General features: G+C 39.9%; 1 protein-coding gene across 1 annotated transcript in view; it reads right to left on the bottom strand.

Moving 5' to 3' along the window:
- Positions 1 to 19,815, bottom strand: part of RNGTT (RNA guanylyltransferase and 5'-phosphatase) — a 289,029-nt gene that overhangs the window by 57,917 nt on the left and 211,297 nt on the right. The window contains exon 13 of the mRNA XM_072141974.1: positions 19,024 to 19,124. Coding sequence (XP_071998075.1) covers positions 19,024 to 19,124 — 101 coding nt within the window. The remainder of the gene's footprint in view (positions 1 to 19,023; positions 19,125 to 19,815) is intronic.

Raw genomic sequence — 19,815 nt, 5'->3', positions numbered from 1 at the left:
ACTTGATGTTAATATATTTAAAAACAGAGGATAAAACATGTTGGAATCATTAGCTCAAAACAATTTAATTATTTGCACAGCTTGGCTTATAAAGCTTTGTTGGGTGCCATAAGATTGACCTATCCTCTTGCTTTCTCACTTTTTTTCTGGATAGAACAGATTAATTAATTAGTCTTAACAGGCATCAGTGATCTGCATGAATTGTTAGATGTGCTGCATTTAGAAAAGAGAGGTGTATTAAAAATGACAGCTAGAATGGTGCAGAGGTTAAACAACACTGTATTCATAGCAGCTGTATAGCTGGAGACTACTGCAGGGAAGCTGCAAACATATGCTTCAGAACACCAACCAATAAACTAAAACAAACAAAAAAGAAATCAAAAAAGAATCTTTGTATACCCTTGACTTTCAGAACCCTACCTCTTAAGAATCTGAACAACTGAAAGTGCTAAATCTTCTCAAAAGGAAAAAAAAAAATCAGATCAGTAGACTCTGTCATCTTTCAAAAGAGGATCTCACAGGAATGGACAAATGACATGTCACTACCATATTGATAAGATAAAACATTAAAAGGTAAGTCTCTGAATATTGATCACAGGCACAGAAAAACTGCACAAGTTGTATAAAAGAGTAATAGGAACACTAGATACAAACTTCATTGATTATACTGGTTTACAGTGATTTTTATTTATTACAATGACTAATAAAAATATTAAAGAAATACCTAATAAAAAATAAATATTATACCATAGCAAATAGTTTACATCCCAGATAAATTCCTTGGGAGAAACATATCCCAGACTTACTGAAAAAAAATAATCAATTGTCCATTGTGAGACACTGAAGGGGTTAACTGTGGATAGATGATATGTTTCCCCTGGGTTTTCTTATAATGCAAGGCCTTAAAGGAAACCTACCACTTGAAGTGGCAGGTTTCAGATGGAAATACCTCCGGAGATTATTTTTGTTAGTGTTTTAAACTGCTGTATTGCAGTTTAAAACACTTTTTAAACTTTATAGCCGGCGCAGGGAGGTACGCGCTTGGCGCTTACCATGCGCACGGCTACATAGGAAGTGAAGGAGAGCCGCGCGCATGGTAAGCGCCGAGCGCGTACCTCCCTGCGCCAGCTATAAAGTTTAAAAAGTGTTTTAAACCGCAATACAGCGGTTTAAAACACTAACAAAAATAAGCTCCGGCACCAGCTCACCCTCAGCTGGTGCTCGGTATTTCCATCTGAAACCTGCCACTTCAAGTGGTAGGTTTCCTTTAAGGCAGAGGATGTGTTTGTCCAGCTGCAAACACAGTAAATCTGGAAAGTACCTCTCAAATAAGCTATTTGTTTGAGGAGTTGTTTAAAGGAAACCTACCACCATGGTAGATCCGGTGGCAGGTTCCTCTCTTGCAGAGTTGTATAGCCCTTTTTATAGCCCTTTTTAGTGCTAATTCTTTGGTGGCCTATAACTTTTGTAAATTGTAATTTACACAATATTCAAATTTTCTAAAAAGGCTACTGGGGCGTGGAACTTGGTTCTGCGAATGCGCTGCGTGGTCTCAAATGAAAAGTCGTAGCTACTGCGCATGCGCAGAACCCAGCTTCTCAGATGAGTGCGCACAACTACCAGGAGCTGTGCACTGAAGATGTCAGGGTAGGCGGAACACAAGAGGCTACCGGGACGTGAAATAGACACGCCGTATAGCCACAGCTCCAGCCACTCCACGCCCCAGTAGCCTCTTTAGAAAAGTTTAATACTGTGTGAATTAAAATTTACCAAAGTTATGGGCAACCAAAGAATTAGCCCTAAAAAGGGCTATACAACTCTACATGAGAGGAATGAGATCCAATCTCTTGGATTCCCAGGCTAGTAGGGAGGCGGTCCATTCCACCTCCTATTGAGCTAGGTCAGGTTTTGTGTTGTCCAGCACTTTGGACACAGGTGGTGGTAGCAGCCTAATCAAGCTGCATAAAGCTGCTGGCCAGAGGAGCACGGAGAGTCTAAAAGGAAGCTGACAAGCTGTGCTATAGCCCTGACTTCACGCCTGGGACCGTGATATCCCTGCTAAATGTCTTAGTGGTGAGGGAACCCTTTGTATAGCAAGCACCCAGACCAGTAGGACTTTTGTTTGTGTTTGGGCCTGAATGAGAAGGCTTTTATTTTGTTCCTGCTGTTTGAATAAAGGCATGGGAGACCTGTTTTGTGCTGAACTTCGCTGTCATCATCTTGAACAGCATCACAAATCTCTGTTACCTCAGTTTATACTGGGCTAATTCCCCACACTATATAGACATCATGTTCTATCAATCAGAAGTTTACTGGAATGGAATTATGATTGTTCTTTATTTCTGGTCAATTTCACAATGGCTATATATTTGCAACACATTAATGACCCAAAACACACAGCTATAACACGCAAGAATGGCTGAGAGGAAAATATTGGACTACTCTGAAGTGGCCTTTTATGAGCCCTGATGTAAAACCTATTGAGCATCTTTGGAAGATGCTAAAGCATGCCATCTGGAAAGGACACTCTTCAGACGACTGCAGCAATTTGCTCATGAGGAGTCGGCCAAAATACCTGCGGAGAAGTGCAGAAGTCTCACTGACAGTTAGAGAAAACGTTCAATAGCAGTGATTTTTTAAAATTCTATGGACGCATGGTTGAAAAGCAATATGTGCCTTTAATTTGTTAATTTTCATAAAAAAATGTATTTATTAAAATGAAATGTAAACTACAGGAAAAAAACAGCCCAAGTGTATAGGCAACTGGCTCTTCTAATAATGCTACATTCAGATGAACCAAATATTATAACCCTTACAGGTCCTTTTATTTATCCGTTTATAATCCCCATCATTTCTGTCCAGGCCTGTTTCATGAGTTTTATTTTTGGCAGATTCAAGTTATTCTATCGCAATTTTGGGGTTTTATTTCATTAAACAAGGGGTACCAACATTTTTGACCATGTGAGTATATGGTGACAATAAGTAGATGTGTGCTGATTTGAAAATCAAAAGGGTCTAATGTACACACTCCACCCCTGAAAAAAATGGTCTTTATCCAGACCTGTACAGCTGAATGTCGTTGCAGCGATGGCAGCAAGTATAATTAAATAACAAAGAAATTAGTAAAAAATATGTTCTTTCAGTAATATCCAAGTTAGCCCCATATTTTCTACAAAGCACTCAGTGTGGTATATAACATGGGTTGCTTGAGTTACAAGCAGACATTCTTTCCTCTCCAAACAGACAAGTAGCATTTACCAATTGCTAATGACTGTTTTCTACAAAACAGCCCTAAGCAGAAAAGCAATTTGTTTTCCATGTACAGAAGCCAAAACTTTCTTCCACAATGCAATAAACTATCTTCATGAAATGCTTGAGGCACAGACAAGAGATACCATCTGTGACAAAAGGTAGAGCGACACACATGAAACAAGATGATGACGGTAATTTCCAGTAATAAATAGGATGACCGAATAGAATCCACAGAACATAACCATTCAGAAGGTTTGCATGGGTATGCATTTCATTACAGAAACTGAAAAAATCTATAAAATTTAAACTACAGAAAAGAACAGCCTATGGGTATAGGCAACTTCAATGCCACCTAATGATGCTGCATTCAAATGAACCAAATATTATAACCCTTACAGTGGTACCATTTAACATTCCATGCAATGTACTGGGAAGCTGGAAAACAAATCCAAATGCATTGAAATGGACCTAAAACTGCAATTCTGGGGAAACAGGCGCGTGGCTTATGGCGCGGACATATGGGAGCTGAGTTCCCCGCCAAGGGCTGATTCACCGCTCCACCGCACCTTATGATAACTTTCGCTTTTATATATACATATGAATTTTATAGATGCATGGTGGGGAAGTTGGCCGCACATTTGCTCGATTCCAATAATAAGTAGGATAATTTCCCATAATGTCCGGGGAATTAACTCCTCTTTGAAATGTAAAAACTAGATTAGTTTAAGTTTCACCTGGATATCATTCGAATCCGCAGGAGTTTCACTTTGCTCCTCAATGCTATCCTAAACATCTGCATAGTAAGTTTCTTTTATTTTATAGCTTTCCGTTCAAAGTGCCGAGGTGTAGTTACTCTCTTAAGTTCTAATTGCCTTTTTCAACCTTCCACAGACATTGTGGATCCTGGGGGACGTTATCTTATTTTCTTGGACTCTATGCACAGTAAATGTACTTGCCTGGTGAAAAAGCAAATTAATTTATAATTGTAATAAACTTATTTAAAAATAGTTATTGATATGTGCCTGTACTAGGTCACTGACCGTTGCCGAGAACAGATATTGCATATCAGTGGTAAAAAGTCATCTTTAGCTTGGACACTTTAGTTAGACACTTCCACTTTAGTTGCTGAAGCTATTCAAAAAATGTGCTGAAAAACTCAAACTCGGTTTATACTCAAGTAAAGAAAAGACAAAGTCAAAACTCACCTGTCTGCCTCCCCCCCCCCCCCCCCACCGCAGGTCTCCTCTTCTTCCATCCGCAGGAGCAAGTCCGTTCGCACCGGCACACATTATATTGTCAGCAGAAGCTGACATAGTAGAGGAGGCCTGCGGGGGGTGCCAGCAAGGTGATTTTTGACCCCTACCGGGGGCCAGAGACCGGCTGCACACAGCACAGGGGCCAGAGGCCAGTTGCACACAGCTGCCTGTAAACTGGGTCTAGGGGGCTGGCTGTACATGGCTACTGGAGACAGGGGGCTGCCTGTCTGTCTGTATATTGGGGATAGGGGGCTGTCTGTCTGTATACTGGGGACAGTGGGCTGGCTGGCTGCCTGTATACTGGGGACTTGTTGTTGAAGGAATGTGGGGCACCTAATGCATTTCCCACCCTAGGCTTATACTTGAGTCAATAGGTTTCCCCAGTTTTTTGTGGTAAAATTAGGAGCCTCGGCTTACATTCGTGTTGACTTATAACCGAGTATATACGTTTTTCCCTATAAATGAAATAACTTCATGGTGGAGGTCTTTGCGATTCCCTTCCTGTCCATCTCCCCCAGAGGGCAAAGGGAAGAGAGCGGCCCTATGTTCACTCCGTTTTATTTTCACACCCACAGACTGGTCAATCTATTACAACATCATCCTAGGGGCTTCCGTCAACATCCTAGAAGTAATCAAAGGAAATTATGGAGAACAGTGGCTAACAGGACAACAGGAAATTGCACAGTTGAACCGGTAATTAAGACTACTGCTTTTTACTGTGCAGTCCTTCTTGTATTAGCTACTGTCCAGGTAATGTTTACATGTTGATTATGTGGGAAGCATGAACCTATTTTTCTGTGTCTTGTGTGCATGTACAATTGTTGTTAGAAGAAGAAACTGATGTTCGTAGGTTGTGGGAATAGATGTTGTGTGCCAAAGTTAGGTATGAATTACTGTAGCACAAGTTAGGTTATGCTTCAGGGGCCATTGTAAAATAAGACTGTAAGGTTTGCATACTCCTGCATATGATGGTGGCAACCTAACCAGCTATGAATGCAAGCTGATGCTAGACACTTGATCAGGTGGCAAATCGGCTTGATTTATGAAATGCAAGGTGTGGATGGTTTTGCCTGATCTAGCAGCATTTTGACTGATTTGTCGTTGTAGGGATTGGGTGAGGGACACTTGGGTGTGAAGTGTCTTTAGGTTAGGGAAGTGTGATCACTTTCCTAGTTGAGTACTAAAAATGGGTGCATTGGGGTCCAGGAGAGCTCATGGAGCAGAATAGACCACTTAGCATGCAGCATAATGACCACACAGTAACATTTGACAATTTTAAGAATTGTGCCTTATCTGTTAACATATTTATGCTCCTTTTTCTTGTAATGTGAGCAGACAGGGGAAATGGTTTATTTGTATTGTCATATCCTTTAAATTGGTAAATTGGTTTTAAGTCATGTGACAGTAAATTAGCTCAGTTACCGTAAATTTGGCATTGTCAATATATTATGTTTTGCTTCTGGTCTTGTGTGCATGCAGTGGAATGTTGGAAAAGCATGGCCAATGATTGACAGGAGCACAAATGACAGCTGTGACTTCTGAGGACTTTTATAGCTTATATCACATTCTAGGTGCCCGTTTAAATGTCAGTAAACTTGCAAATATTCAGTGCACTGTTGGATACATAAGGTAATACCAATATATTGGCAATGTATTTATTTATTTGTGAGTGTCCCGTATGATTAATTCTACGCAGTTGGAACTCCATTGAGAAATTAAGCACACATGTCTTGTGGATGAGCCATTGTCTCTGTTTTGTAAACTTATTTTGTATTACCCTTTTGGTGTAATTTATTTGCCCTGTGGTGTGAGACAGCTAACACATACAGTACAGAGCAAATGTTTGGACACACCTTCTCATTCAAAGAATTTGCAGTATTTTCAGGACTATAAAAATTGTAGATTCACACTGAAGGCATCAAAACTATGAATTAACACATGTGGAATTATATACTTAACAAAAAAGTGTGAAACAACTAATAAAATGTCTTATATTCTAGGTTGTTCAAAGTAGTTACCTTTTTGCTTTGATTACTGAATTGCACACTATTGGCATCTCTTGATGAGCTTTAAGAGGTAGTTACCAGAAAAGGTTCTCAAATCACAGATGTGCCCTGTCAAGTTTATAAATGGCATTTCTTGCCTTAAAAATGGGGTTGGGACCATCAGTTGTGTTGTGCAGAAGTCAGGTGGATACACAGCTGATAGTCCTACTGAATAGACTGTAAGAATTTGTATTATGGCTAGAAAAAAAGCAGCTAAGTAAAGAAAAACCAGTGGCCATCATTACTTTAAGAAAAAGGTCAGCCAGTCCGAATTGAGAAAACTTTGACAGTGTCCCAAAGTGCAGTTGCAAAAACCATCAAGCTCTACAAAGAAACTGGCTCACATGGCTCAGTAATCGCAGGTTAACAGCAGCTCATAATAGAGACCAGGTCAATGCCACACAGAGTTCTAGCAGCAGACATCTCAACAACAACTGTTAAGAGGAGACTGTGCACAGCAGGCTTTCATGGTAAAATAGTTGCTAGGAAACCAATGCTAAGGACAGGCAACAAGCAGAAGAGACTTGTTTGGGCTAAAGAACACAAGGAATGGACAGAGTGGAAGTGGAAATTTGACATCTTTGGTTCCAACCACCACGTCTTTGTGCGAAGCAGAAAAGGTGAACAAATGGAGTCTACATGCCTGGTTCCCACCGTGAAGCACGGAGGAGGAGGTGCGATTGGGTGGTGACTGTTGGAGATTTATTCAAAATTGAAGGTATACTGAACAAGCATTGTTACCACAGCATCTTGCAGCAGCATGCTATTCCATCCGGATTTCAGCAGCAATGACAGACATATGAGAATTTTGGGATAGAATACAGAATGGCCCCAGTAAATTCTTATATAGAACACAGGCTGACAACATTACTCATTGCCTGATTGAGACTAAGTTATTTTGTGATGGTGCTTGATTGCTCCATCCTGAGAAGTCTAGTAAACCAAAGATCTTGTCACCACCCTTATAGATAGAATAAAGTAGAGAGCCACTTCTTCCCTGTCATCAAAGGAGAGGTAGCTGAAGGCACTTGCTGCTAACTGGTGAAAGGTTGAGGTATGCCTTTGGTGTAGTACATGGTTATGGTCCTATCTGAAGAGCAAAGACTTTGTTGGATCTGCAGTGAAATCCAATAATGAATGTTGAAAGAGCATTTTAATTGGTGAGATCCTTACACTGCCACAATTTTAAGTATTATCAAGGTGAGGGTACGCATATATTATCTGATAAGACAGTGAAGGTTTCCGGCCTGTTCTCCATTTCCCATAGGTTGATTTCTCTTATGACTGTGGAGCAGTGTTTTCCAACCTTTTTTGAGCCGTGGCACAATTTTTATACTCAGAAAATCCTGGGGCACACCACCAACCAAAATAGCACAAAATGACACTAAAACAGTCATATTATACATATAGTTAATAATATAGATTCTAATAAAAAAGGATAACCCCCTCATATAGTCAATCCCATGTAACCTCATAAATACAGTCCCACGTATATCAGCAAATGATTATCAGCATCATATACTGATGATTATCAGCATCATATACTGAGGTGATGTGCACTGTACAGCGTCACAGTATGGTGCTGATTATTATGTGGCTCTTATACTGCAATATAAAAGGGGTACAATGAAAAGTACTATGGCCATGAGGCCAGAGTACAAGTGCCAGCTCATATACTCAGCATATGAGCTAGTACTTGTAGTACTCCAGTCTCATGACTATAGTATTTCTCATTTTACATTTCTCATTGTTATATGCAGTATACTGCTGGAGTACTTAAAGTACCAGCTCATATGCTGAGTATTCTGCCAACAGTTCATATACTCAGGCAAAAGCTCATATAGTCAGCATTATTGGCGGGCATTACCTCGGCGGCGGGCAAATGCGAGAGTCTCTCCGCTCTCAGGATTATGTGCCGGCCTCAGTGACGTCATTTTGTCGTGCGAGGTTCAAAGCTTGCGCATGTGTTATTGTACACGTCTCCTACATTGTGAGAAGCCGTGACTGCGCATCGCTGCGCATTGCTGGGAAACAAAACACAGGGGGCACCATAGTTTGAGGAACTTTCCCCACGGCACACCCGACCATGGCACGAAAATCACTGCTGTGGAGGATAAAAGTTCTGTAGTTGTAGTGCAAGAATAAGTCCCACAGGCTGACAGGAAGCAGTGGGAAGCCTTGAGTGCATCTAGGGCAGTGGTGGCGAATCTATGGCACAGGTGCCAGAGGTGGCACTCACAGCCTTTTCTGTGGGAACAGAATTTGCTAGACGTGACTCAAGGCTTCCTCCTGCGGTCCAAAACAGCCATGGACATGCTATGCTCAGTGCTATTTTATAGTTCAATTAGTATTTCATTGAAAAACACAATAAACAGTGAAAGAGCAGGAGGCCCACAATACGGGCACATGTTCGGGTCGCAACTCCAAAGTGAATCATAGAAAGGAAGCATATTCAAGTAGCCCTTTAGCTCTAGAAAACAGTAACGACCAAACAGTACAGATAAGGGGACAAGGGGGGGGGGGGGGGGGGGCAGAGGGAGAAAAGGGGTGGGGGTTACCCACGATATCCCAAGGGTATGAATTTAGCAATTAAGTGCTAATAAAGTGCCATAGTCAGTTAACATGCCTGAAGCTATGCAGATAGGGCGGGCGATTCCCTGAAAGTTACACATTTATACCAATTCTTATGGTATATATCTATTTGGTTACTATCCAGTTCCAATTTCTCCATGTTATTTTTATTGTATTGGTGTCCTCAGGACACCAATTCAATTGAAACTTGTGATACAGCTGGGATCAATAGGTTACTGCTTAAATTGTCATGTTTCTGGTTAGGTTTTGGTTGTAGGTTGGGCACGCTGTCTCTAAAAGGTTCGCCATCACTAATGGGGGGAGATAATGGTAGCAGGAAGAAAATGGTGCCTGCCTAGAACTTATTGTATTATGGTTCAGTTTGGGGATGGAGGGACAAGACAAGACAAAAAAGCAATGCTTCAAATGATACATGGTGGGTTACCCTTGGATGCAGCAGTGCTGCAATATTTGTGCAAGGCTGCATGATGTTTGCCATAATCCTGATAAAACTGAATTACAGAAAGAAATATGGAGAGAACAGACCACACATTTCAGCGATTGCAAAAGGTTACTTTAAACTGTAAAAGGTTGATATGTATAAGGATGTTCTGATATGTGTGGAACTCTTTTCAGGTGGCCAGAAGAAAGATGTACCAGTTAGAGTGAATAAGGTACAAACTTCACTCCAAAGGTAACAACTGAACTGTTTCAAACACTCTGATTAAAGGTCAGCCTTTTCACATTCCTTGTCGTAAAAAGAGAAATGGAAGGGTGGAAAGACTCAATGAGGCCATAAAGCTAGAAGATCAGGAGGCAATGAGAAATGTGTGTTAACTGATGAGAAATCAGGGAGGTTGCCTCTTCCTAGAGGGAGGTCAGAAACTAAGAGTTTGCCAATTAAAGCCACCTTGCAGGCTTGTGGGGACTTATAACCATTGATGCTCAACTAGGTGATTCTGGGAAATATGCAAATATGTTTTTCAGGATGGGACACACCTCTTTTTCTACCTTGTAAAGCAGCTCCCTTACCATTCAGGATGGATGAATAAAACCTTTACTGGTTTTGTATTAAAAAAAAAAACCAAAAAACTAAACCCATACTTACCTCCTTCGGGTGCTACTGGCGACCTTTCGTCACACAGGCGCTCCTCTGCTAATCATTTATTCATGCCTCCTTCTCCTTCTCGAGAGCCAGTGACATCACCCAGCTGCCGGGAACGCTTGTGCATTCGCAGTCCCATGCTATATTCTATTACATACCTTTCCACCACTGCATGTTATAGCAGTTATATGTTATAACATATTTTAAGTGTAACTTCCCTGACATTTTTAATAAAGTTGCCATGTCACCTCAATCAAAGTAAAGGGTTCACCAATTCTGTGTAAAAACGCTGCATTTACTTTTTCTTATATAAACATCCTCATGCTGGGATGGAGTAGTCTCTTCTAGCTTTATTGATTGACTGAATTAATTTTAGCTAGAAAACATCTTTTCTCTCTTATCTACCATCGCACTTCACTGCTCTCACAGAATGTATTTGTTTTATCTGATAACAAATCTAAAAAAGTCTGAAGCATGAAGGCAGACGAGGTCTATATGAATTGCTTTTAGTGTGAAGTGAATAGCTCCTGCAGTAGAGGTTACTAGCCTGCAGATAAAACCTTATTAAGAGCCATGTATCATCAAAAAATGTATAAGTAAGACCATCATATTTCACTCACACAGTATAGCCAGTAGGTAAAGAACACAGAAACCGCTATAAACTGGATCCATAATAATAAAAACATACCATTGAAACATTTCCATTAGAGACCATTATTCAGAATGCTAAAATGTAATGCCAGTCTGTTCTCCCTGCAAAATGCATCTATAACATAAACATCTTTCATGTGCCCTTTGATAGGTGATATAATAGGCCCATGTGTCCCAATTAACTAGTCTTATAAAGGCATCAGTTTGATGCCAAAACACAATGACACAATAAAGGTGAACAAATTTTGTATTTGTGTAATGAAAAGTTGTACAATTGTCCAAGTTACTTTATGTATCAATTCCCCCATTGTTTTATAGATCTCCACTTGCTGTCATTGAAAATGCTTCATTGTTTACTTCTGTGGATTATACAGTATTTTTCGGACTATAAGGCGCACCATCAATAAATGCCTGCTAAAACGTCTAGGTTCATATATAGGTTCTAAACGTCTAGGCTCAGGCGCACCACATTATAAGGCGCACCTGATTATAAGGATGAATGACCAGCAGGTGGCGGACCTGTGCACAGTTCAAGGCAGCTGTTGTCTGTAAGTACGGTTCATATATAAGTCCGAAAAATACGGTAAGCAGGCAATGGCCATGGGATGTTACACAGATGCATGGCACATTATAACATACATCTCTGCTGACTCTCTGTGATAGTAATAAGTCGGGCACCTGTATGACATCACATGACCATGGACCAGTCTTTCCTCCTGAATGACAGCCAGCAAAGATCTAGATAACTGTGAGGAAGTGATACAGAGAATATATTGAAAACTTGTATAGTTTCTCAGAACACAAACAATATCATTATTTGCGGAAAGTGGACAACCCTGTTAAGTTAGCAAATTTCTTCCCTTTTGATTTAGCATTTTTGTGCATGGAGTCTCCCTTTTGTATTCTAGTTTATATAATAATGTATGTCATTGTCCATTCTATCATTGCCCCTCTGGATACATCAGGTGGCTCAGGTTTCCTCATGTATTTGAGGAATACATGATTTTTGAGGTAAGCCGGCTGCACCACCTTCAAGTTCCTCCACGCCCACTTGCGTTGTGACCAGCTTTCCACAAAAAATACACTGCACAGTTTTCTTAAAAATATGTCAAACAGCAAATTAAAAGACATAACAATACTGTAGTATAAATGCACAAGAGTAATACTGCGGCAATGCCCTGTATAATTATTGAATGCAAAACTAGGATTGCAGTTCTGTACACACTGAAACAATAGGACATTAATAAAGACATATGCCACATTTTTCACATTGATTAACATCAAAACACTGGCATAGACTTCACCTTTAGGTTCAAACAACAAAAAAATAGCTTCTAAATCAAGCTCTTGAAATGAATGTGGCTACACGAATGCAAATGTGCAGTACATACATCATTCTACATAACAAAGGTGGAGATGGAGCTGCCAAATCTGTCTGCCTAATTTTACAAGATGAATCTTTGTTTTACACTTTGCTCAGTTACCTTACAAAGAAAAACAGCTTAGCAGGTTGCTGGGAAGGCATACTTAGTTACTCGACTGAAGAGCTACCACAGCTATGATGAGAAAAACTTAAAGGAAACCTACCATGAGGAATCTGCCATCAGAAGTAGATCTGATGGTAGTTTCCTCCTGCCTGCCTCAGCCCTAATCTAATCTGTAATTTAATATTCCTAAAACCTACTCTAACTTGATAAAAACTTTATTTTAGTAATATGTAAATTAACTGCAGAGCCTACTAGGGTATGGATTAGCCTTAGCTCTCAGTACCTGGCCAGGCTAGTACAGCCCCTGTATCCTCGGAGGTTAATTTACATATCATTAAAATAACGTTTTTAACAAGTTAGGTTAAATTCCAGGATTATTAAATTACAGATTAGGGCAGAGGCAGGAAGTAAGAATCTACCATCAGATTCCTCTTGATAGGTTTCTCACTTTTTTTTTTCAAATATACATACATTTATAGATATAACACTCACTACATCCATATAAAGTTACCATCTCAATTCGTTTCGTGTCAATGTTACATGGGAGCTAGTCTCCCACCATTTCTTTTTTCTGTATTTCCATTGCTTTATATTTTTTGACAATAGAATTTCATATTGGATCGGTTTGTTTTCTCTGTTGTATACATCTATTATCTTCCGGGACCTTGTGGAGTTCCAGAGCTTAGTTATGCATAATCTAGCTGCTATTAGGATATGTGATATTGGCCATCTAGTAGCAGACTATTTCCTCTAGTCCTATGTGTAGAAGTGCCATTGTTGGAACAAGGTCTATTTTTTACCACCAATTAACTCCAACACTTGGGCTCAGAATTCCCTTATACCCGCACATTCCCACCAGACATGCAAAGTCGTGCCTATCTTCTGACATCCTTTCCAAAATTGGTTCGAATAATTCTCCATACAGTGTGCTATTCTATTTGGGCACAGGTACCATCTCATTATGTATCTTCTTTAATTGTTCTAGATGATATATACATGTAGATGTATGCAACATTTCTTCAGTTGCTCTAAACCATTGTTTGTTAGTAATAACTGCTCCCAGTTCTTGCTCCCACTTAGCCATATAGGGAAGTTTAATGTTAATATTTATATTATTTAATAAACTATATGCAATCGATTTTTCTGGGACTCTTTTTTATCAAATAGGATTGAGTTTCTTTTGTCAGGCCTCTTTCATTGTTTTATTATAAATTGTCCTAGAATATTTCTAATTTGTAAATATTGAAAGGACATATCTGAATCTCGTGATAGGTTTCCTTTAAACGGGTATTCCAGAGCTCAAGAAAGTAGAATTTACTTCATTAAGAAAAGAAGCTTCTCTTCCAAAGTTTACTACATGGTGAACTCTGTCGGACCTGAGTGGGGAAGCAACACATTCATGATACAGGGCGCTCAATCTTAGTGAATCGCCTGACCTTCCGACGACCCACAGCAGGTCCTCTTCTATACAGCAGAAACTCCGGAATCGGCTCCGTGTCCCTGTGCTGTTTGTAGCAGGCGCCATTACGCCAGCCACTCGCTGACATCATAGTGTGTGCTGATGCCGCGCACAAAGTAGGATGTCAGCAAGCAGCTAACATCATGATCCCTGCAACGGACAGTGCGGGGGAGCCGATGCCGGAGCGTAACTGGGTGGCGTCGGAGGGCGAGTACACATTTTTATTTTTTCTTGAGTCAGCACATTTTTTGTGCTGAAAAATTCGGCTTCTACTCGAGTATATATGGTACTTTACAATTTTACTCAAGTTTTATTGCAGTTTTAGCTCTTATAGCAGACACATTATAATTCCTCTAGTGCTATGAGATGCTGTGTGCTGACAATGTGGTTAGATTATCAGAGTCCATGTTAATATACAATTTCTTTTTCTATGTATTAGATACTAGTGAATATTCAGAGACTATATGAGAGATGAGAAAAATCAGAGATAAAAGATAGTGAGATGTATGAGATGTATATTACACAAGACATTCTAAGCTCTGCTATAACAGCCATAACATACACATATCTCTGCTATATGCCTCCCTTCCCCTGGATAAAGACATTGGGGGTCATTTACTAAGGGCCCGTATCGCGTTTTCCCAACGTGTTACCCGAATATTTCCGATTTGCAGCGATTTTCCCTGTATTGCCCCGGGATTTTGGCGCATGCAATCGTATTGGGGCGCATCGGAGCTGGCATGCACGCGACAGAAATGGGGGAGACGTAGCCGAACGAAAACCCGATGGATTCGGAGAAACCGCCGCATAAAAAAAAAAAAGTGTCGCGGGACTCGCGCTTACCTTCACCAGGTATAGGCCGGTGAACTTCAGTGCATTCCGGCGGGTCTCGGGGAACTTCAATGCAGCAGCACCAGCGCCACCTGGTGGACATCGGAGGAACTACCTTAGTGAATCCCGGCCGGACCGGAATCCACCGCAGAGAACGCGTCGCTGGATCGCGAATGGACCGGATAAGTAAATCTGCCCCATTATCTGCCTGTAGCTTGTAGATTTACTTTACTCATAATGTGTTGCTTGCTGGCAGGAAGTTTCTGTGTGAGCTTGTCTTGAAATGCAAGGGTTGGGGATGGAGTGCAGAGAGCAGCACAGTGCAGCGTCAGACAGAACAATGGGGTAGATTTACTTACCCGGTCCATTCGCGATCCAGCGGCACGTTCTCTGCGCTGGATTCGGGTCCAGGCGGGATTCAGTAAGGCAGTTCCTCCGCCGTCCACCAGGTGGCGCTACTGCGCTGAAGAGCATCGGAATGCACTGGAATACACCGAGCCGGGCTGAGTGAAGGTAAGTGCAATTTTCACAACACATTTTTTTTTTTTTTAAATGCACGGTTTTTCCGAATCCGTCGGGTTTTCGTTCGGCAACGCCCCCGATCTCCGTCGCGTGCATGCTGACGCCGATATGCCACAATCCGATCACGTGCGCCAAAATCCCGGGGCAATTCAGGGGAAATCGTCACAAATCGGAAATATTCGGGTAACACGTCGGGAAAGCGTGAATCGGGCCCTTAGTAAATGACCCCCAATATGTCCTCTCTGACCCTAAGGTCACAAGATTCAGGGTCGGGTCAGGGGGAAACTGAAATTGTGTACACCAGCAATAATAAACACAGGGAAATGCTGTATTTTTGTTAATAACATTGAATTAGAGAATGTGTTATTTTGTTATCTTAAGTATATCTAAGAATCTAGTCTTTGTGGGAATACTCCTTCAACTCTCTCTTATCCTGAAAAGATCAGAAAGCACACTTGTTTTCAATTTGTTTTAGTCAATCAGTTTCACCTGATGTGGCTACATATTAACACTGTGACCCAAAATTTTTCCAAAAACTGCACGTAACACTACAAACGCACAGAGATTCCTGAATAAAGTTTTTATTTCGCACCATCCCTCCATTATTTATATCTATGTCATGGTGTTCTTACTCAAATTCCTATGAGCTGTAAAAGGTTCCGTTATTGCGCTGCTAATACAATGATGGACATATTACACCTTATGAAAGTTTACTTTTGTTATTTTAGTAGCTTGGTTTATGGATATATAGTTTTTTTTGTTTGAGTTACCATTGTTTAAGGTAGCATACAATAATATATCTGTGTGAATCTCCGTGAAATCATCTGCAAAAATTGTTTGGCGCACCCTGCAGATTAACTGCCATTATGATGTGAATTTTATTTAACCCCTTAATGACTTGGCCTTTTTTAGTTTTTTCACTTCCATTTTTCACACCCCACCTTCAAAAATCTATAACTTTTTTATTTTTCCACATAAAAAGCTCTGTGATGGCTTATTTTCTGCGTAACAAATTGCACTTCGTAGTGACGGTATTTAATATTCCATGGCGCGTACTGGGAAGCGGGAAAAAAATTCCAAATGCAGTGAAAATGGTGAAAAAACACATTTGCGACGTTTTCTTGTGGGCTTGGATTTTACAGCTTTCACTGTGTGCCCCAAATGACATGTCTACTTTATTCTTTGGGTTGCTACGATCACAGGGATACCACATTTGTACAGGTTTTATAATGTTTTCATACATTTAAAAAAATTAAAACCTCCTGTACAAAAATTTTTTTTTTTGATTTTGCCATCTTCTGGCGCTAATAACTTTTTCATACTTTGGTGTACGGAGCTGTGGGTGGTGTCATTTTTTGCGACTTTTGATGGCGTTTTCATTGCTATCATTGCTAGGACTGTGCTACCTTTTGATCACTTTTTATTAATTTTTTTATATTTTCCAAAATGGCAAAAAAATGTCATTTTTGACTTTGGACGCTATTTTCCGTTACGGGGTTAAACGCAGTGAAAAACCGTTATTATATTTTGATAGATCGGACATTTTCGGACGCGTTGATACCTAATGTGTTTAGGATTTTTACTGTTTATTAATATTAATATCAGTTCTAGGGAAAGGGGGGTGATTTGAATTTTTAGGTTTTTTTAATATAATTTTTTTTTTTTACTTTTTTTTACTTTTACTTTAACTATTTTTCAGACTCCCTAGGGTACTTTAACCCTAGGTTGTCTGATCGATCCTACCATATACTGCCATACTGCAATATGGCAGTATATGGGGATTTTACTCCTCATTCATTACAATGTGCTGATAGCACATTGTAATGAATGGGTTAAAACTAGACAGCTTCGGGCCTTCGTGAGGCCCGATGCTGTCATGGCAACGGATCACCGCTCCCCGTGACGTCATCGGGGAGCGAAGATCCGCGCCAAGATGGCGGCGCCCATGCGGCGCCATCTTTTTGAAGCCTCCGGCAGCATTGCGATCGGTGAAAGCACCGATCGCGGGTGTTACCGGTAAGCCTTTGCTGCAATATGCAGCAAAGACTTACCGGCTATGGAGAGGGCTCGGCCCGCGAGCCCTCTCCATGCACCGGGACCCGGCACGCGCCGTACTAGTACGGCGCGCGTCGGGAAGGGGTTAAAAATATATGTTTTCATGCATTTTATTTTTTGAATACAGGCGGTCCGCTACTTAAGAACACTCGACTTACATACGACCCCTAGTTACAAACGTACCACTGGATATTGGTAATTTTTTGTGCTTTAGTCCTAGGCTACAATAAACAGCTATAACAGTTATCACAGGTGTCTGTAATGAAGATTTAGTGTTAATATTGATTCTTATGACAACCCAACATTTTTAAAATCCAATTGTCACAGAGACCAAAAAAGTTCTGGCTGGGATTACAATGATAAAATATACAGATCCGACTTACATACAAATTCAACTTAAGAACAAACTTACAGACCCTATCTTGTATGTAACCCGGGGACTACCTGTAATTTGGGTTTTTCACAAAGTTGCATGATGGTGGTAAGGGCTGATAACTGTTAATCAATACAAATTGTAATCGCCAGATTGTCTGCTTTCAAAAAATATAGAGATTTTAGGGTTGCTTTACTTTTTAATCAGTTAAATCGCTATATTTTGTAGGTTGTTGTTTTAACATTCCTAGCTCAAAAGCAGATTTTTGGTTTATTCAGTTTCAGTGATTTCGTGATGATATATTCATGTAAACATACTGCATGTCTATGAGGCATCTATGAACTCTACACATGTTCACCTATTACATTTAGGTGTGATGCAAATTATTTTCTGTTTGGTGCAATTTTTATGCAATTTTTAAAAATTTTACGCATTTAATCAAAATTGCATGAGTGTGCCTATTTCTATAAATTCCTTTAAGGGGTATTCCAGGAATCAGCATAATTCATATACAGGTGGGTCCTTAAAATTTAAGCTAATATGTAATGAGTTGTTATTTAAAATTTTACTCCCCTTAGCAGAAAAAGCTGGTGACATAGACTGTAATGAAGAATTAAAATGCTACTGGCCCTTTAATCAGTTTGTTAATTTCCCCCGAACGGTACATTGCGGAGCAGACACAGGACAGAAGATGGACGCTGATCACATGTCCTGCACCTGCCTAGGCAGGTCATGTGAGCACCACTACGTTTGGCTGTAGTCGGTTGGTTGCAGTGCATCCAGTATGGCCAGTGTTTTGGCGATAGCAGTTACACATCATTACTATGGTAACCTGTTAGATCATCACTGGGAGCAGAGCATAAGAGGTAGGAGGAGTTACTGACAACTAAAGGATCTTGGGACTTGTAGTTTCCAGTGGCGGCCATCTGGGTGATAACTCTGAATACTTTAGAGTGTCCATAAAATTGCCATAAAAAGGACGTTGTGTTTTGTAATATTCATTTATTTATAGCAGTATGGGTTTTTGTATCAGATGTTCAAATTCACGGAATACCCCTTTAATGCAATTTTGAAAATGGGGCAAGTGTCTGTTGGCAGAAAATATATGATGCCAGAGGCATGGTCTGCATCTATCTCCATAAATTCAGTCTTGAAAGACTTCTGCTGACCATAACAAAAGGAAAAGGAGAGGTGTATGCGCTTGAATATTTGCCTCAACAGAAGTGAAAAGTGAGAGCTATATTCACAGCCACCTCATTTATGCATCAGTGACTATGTAATCTGCAGCAGTAAGCTATATCTAAGATGGATATGTAAGGGACAAAAGCTATTTATGGATTCATTGAGATGTTTAGGTCACATATGCTACATGTTTTGACAATACAACTCAAAAATCTTTTGAAAATTGCAACTTACCCTTCACCTCCAACTTTTGTTATTTTCAACCGAAAGTCAACTGAATTCATGTTAGGTGGTTTCCATTTCAAAATGTCATCACATCGCCCAGCTTTGTATTTCTAGAGCAGGAAGGGAAAGAATATACTATAAAAGAGTAGACTTTATGCAAAAAAGAACCAATCAGGAAGTAGGACAATAATAAAAATAGTGCTAAAAGCTTGCAACTGTATAACACAAGACCATGGACTACTATTAACTTCTTAAAGGGGTTTATCCATGAAAGAAAGTTCTCAAATTTTAATCCCCTACTAATGTTTATGCAATAAAGATCATTTTTAACCCCCTTACGTTACAATTTTACTCAGTTTTATTGCTGTTTAGCTCCTATCACTCAGTACTAAGCCTCATAAAATTCTACAAAAATAAGAGGAGGCATAAAAAAGCATGCCAACATAAAGCAGACATTCAGTAAATGTTAGTTATCAAGTTAACTTGGTGTTACAACAATGTTAGACAAGTAGAAAATTTAATATCCTTTTTTTCATAAATAATCACAGAACATATCACCCAAATTTTTGCAACCATCATGAACTGCAATGTGTCACGAGATAAACTCAAAATCACCTGTATATGTTAAAGAATTCAAAATTATAACCAATTAAAGTGCCACATCAGATTTTAAAAATGGGCCGTGTCAGGAAGGTACAAAATGGCCAAGTCGTTATAAGGGGTAATCCCATAAAGACAAGATTCTTAAATATACTCAGGATAATAAAATAACACATTATCTAATTCACTGTTTTTAACAAC

Source organism: Engystomops pustulosus, chromosome 3 (genome assembly GCF_040894005.1).
Source record: "Engystomops pustulosus chromosome 3, aEngPut4.maternal, whole genome shotgun sequence".
Lineage (NCBI taxonomy): Eukaryota > Metazoa > Chordata > Amphibia > Anura > Leptodactylidae > Engystomops > Engystomops pustulosus.
Note: the sequence above shows the minus strand (reverse complement) of the source record. Positions and strands in the feature narration are given on the sequence as shown.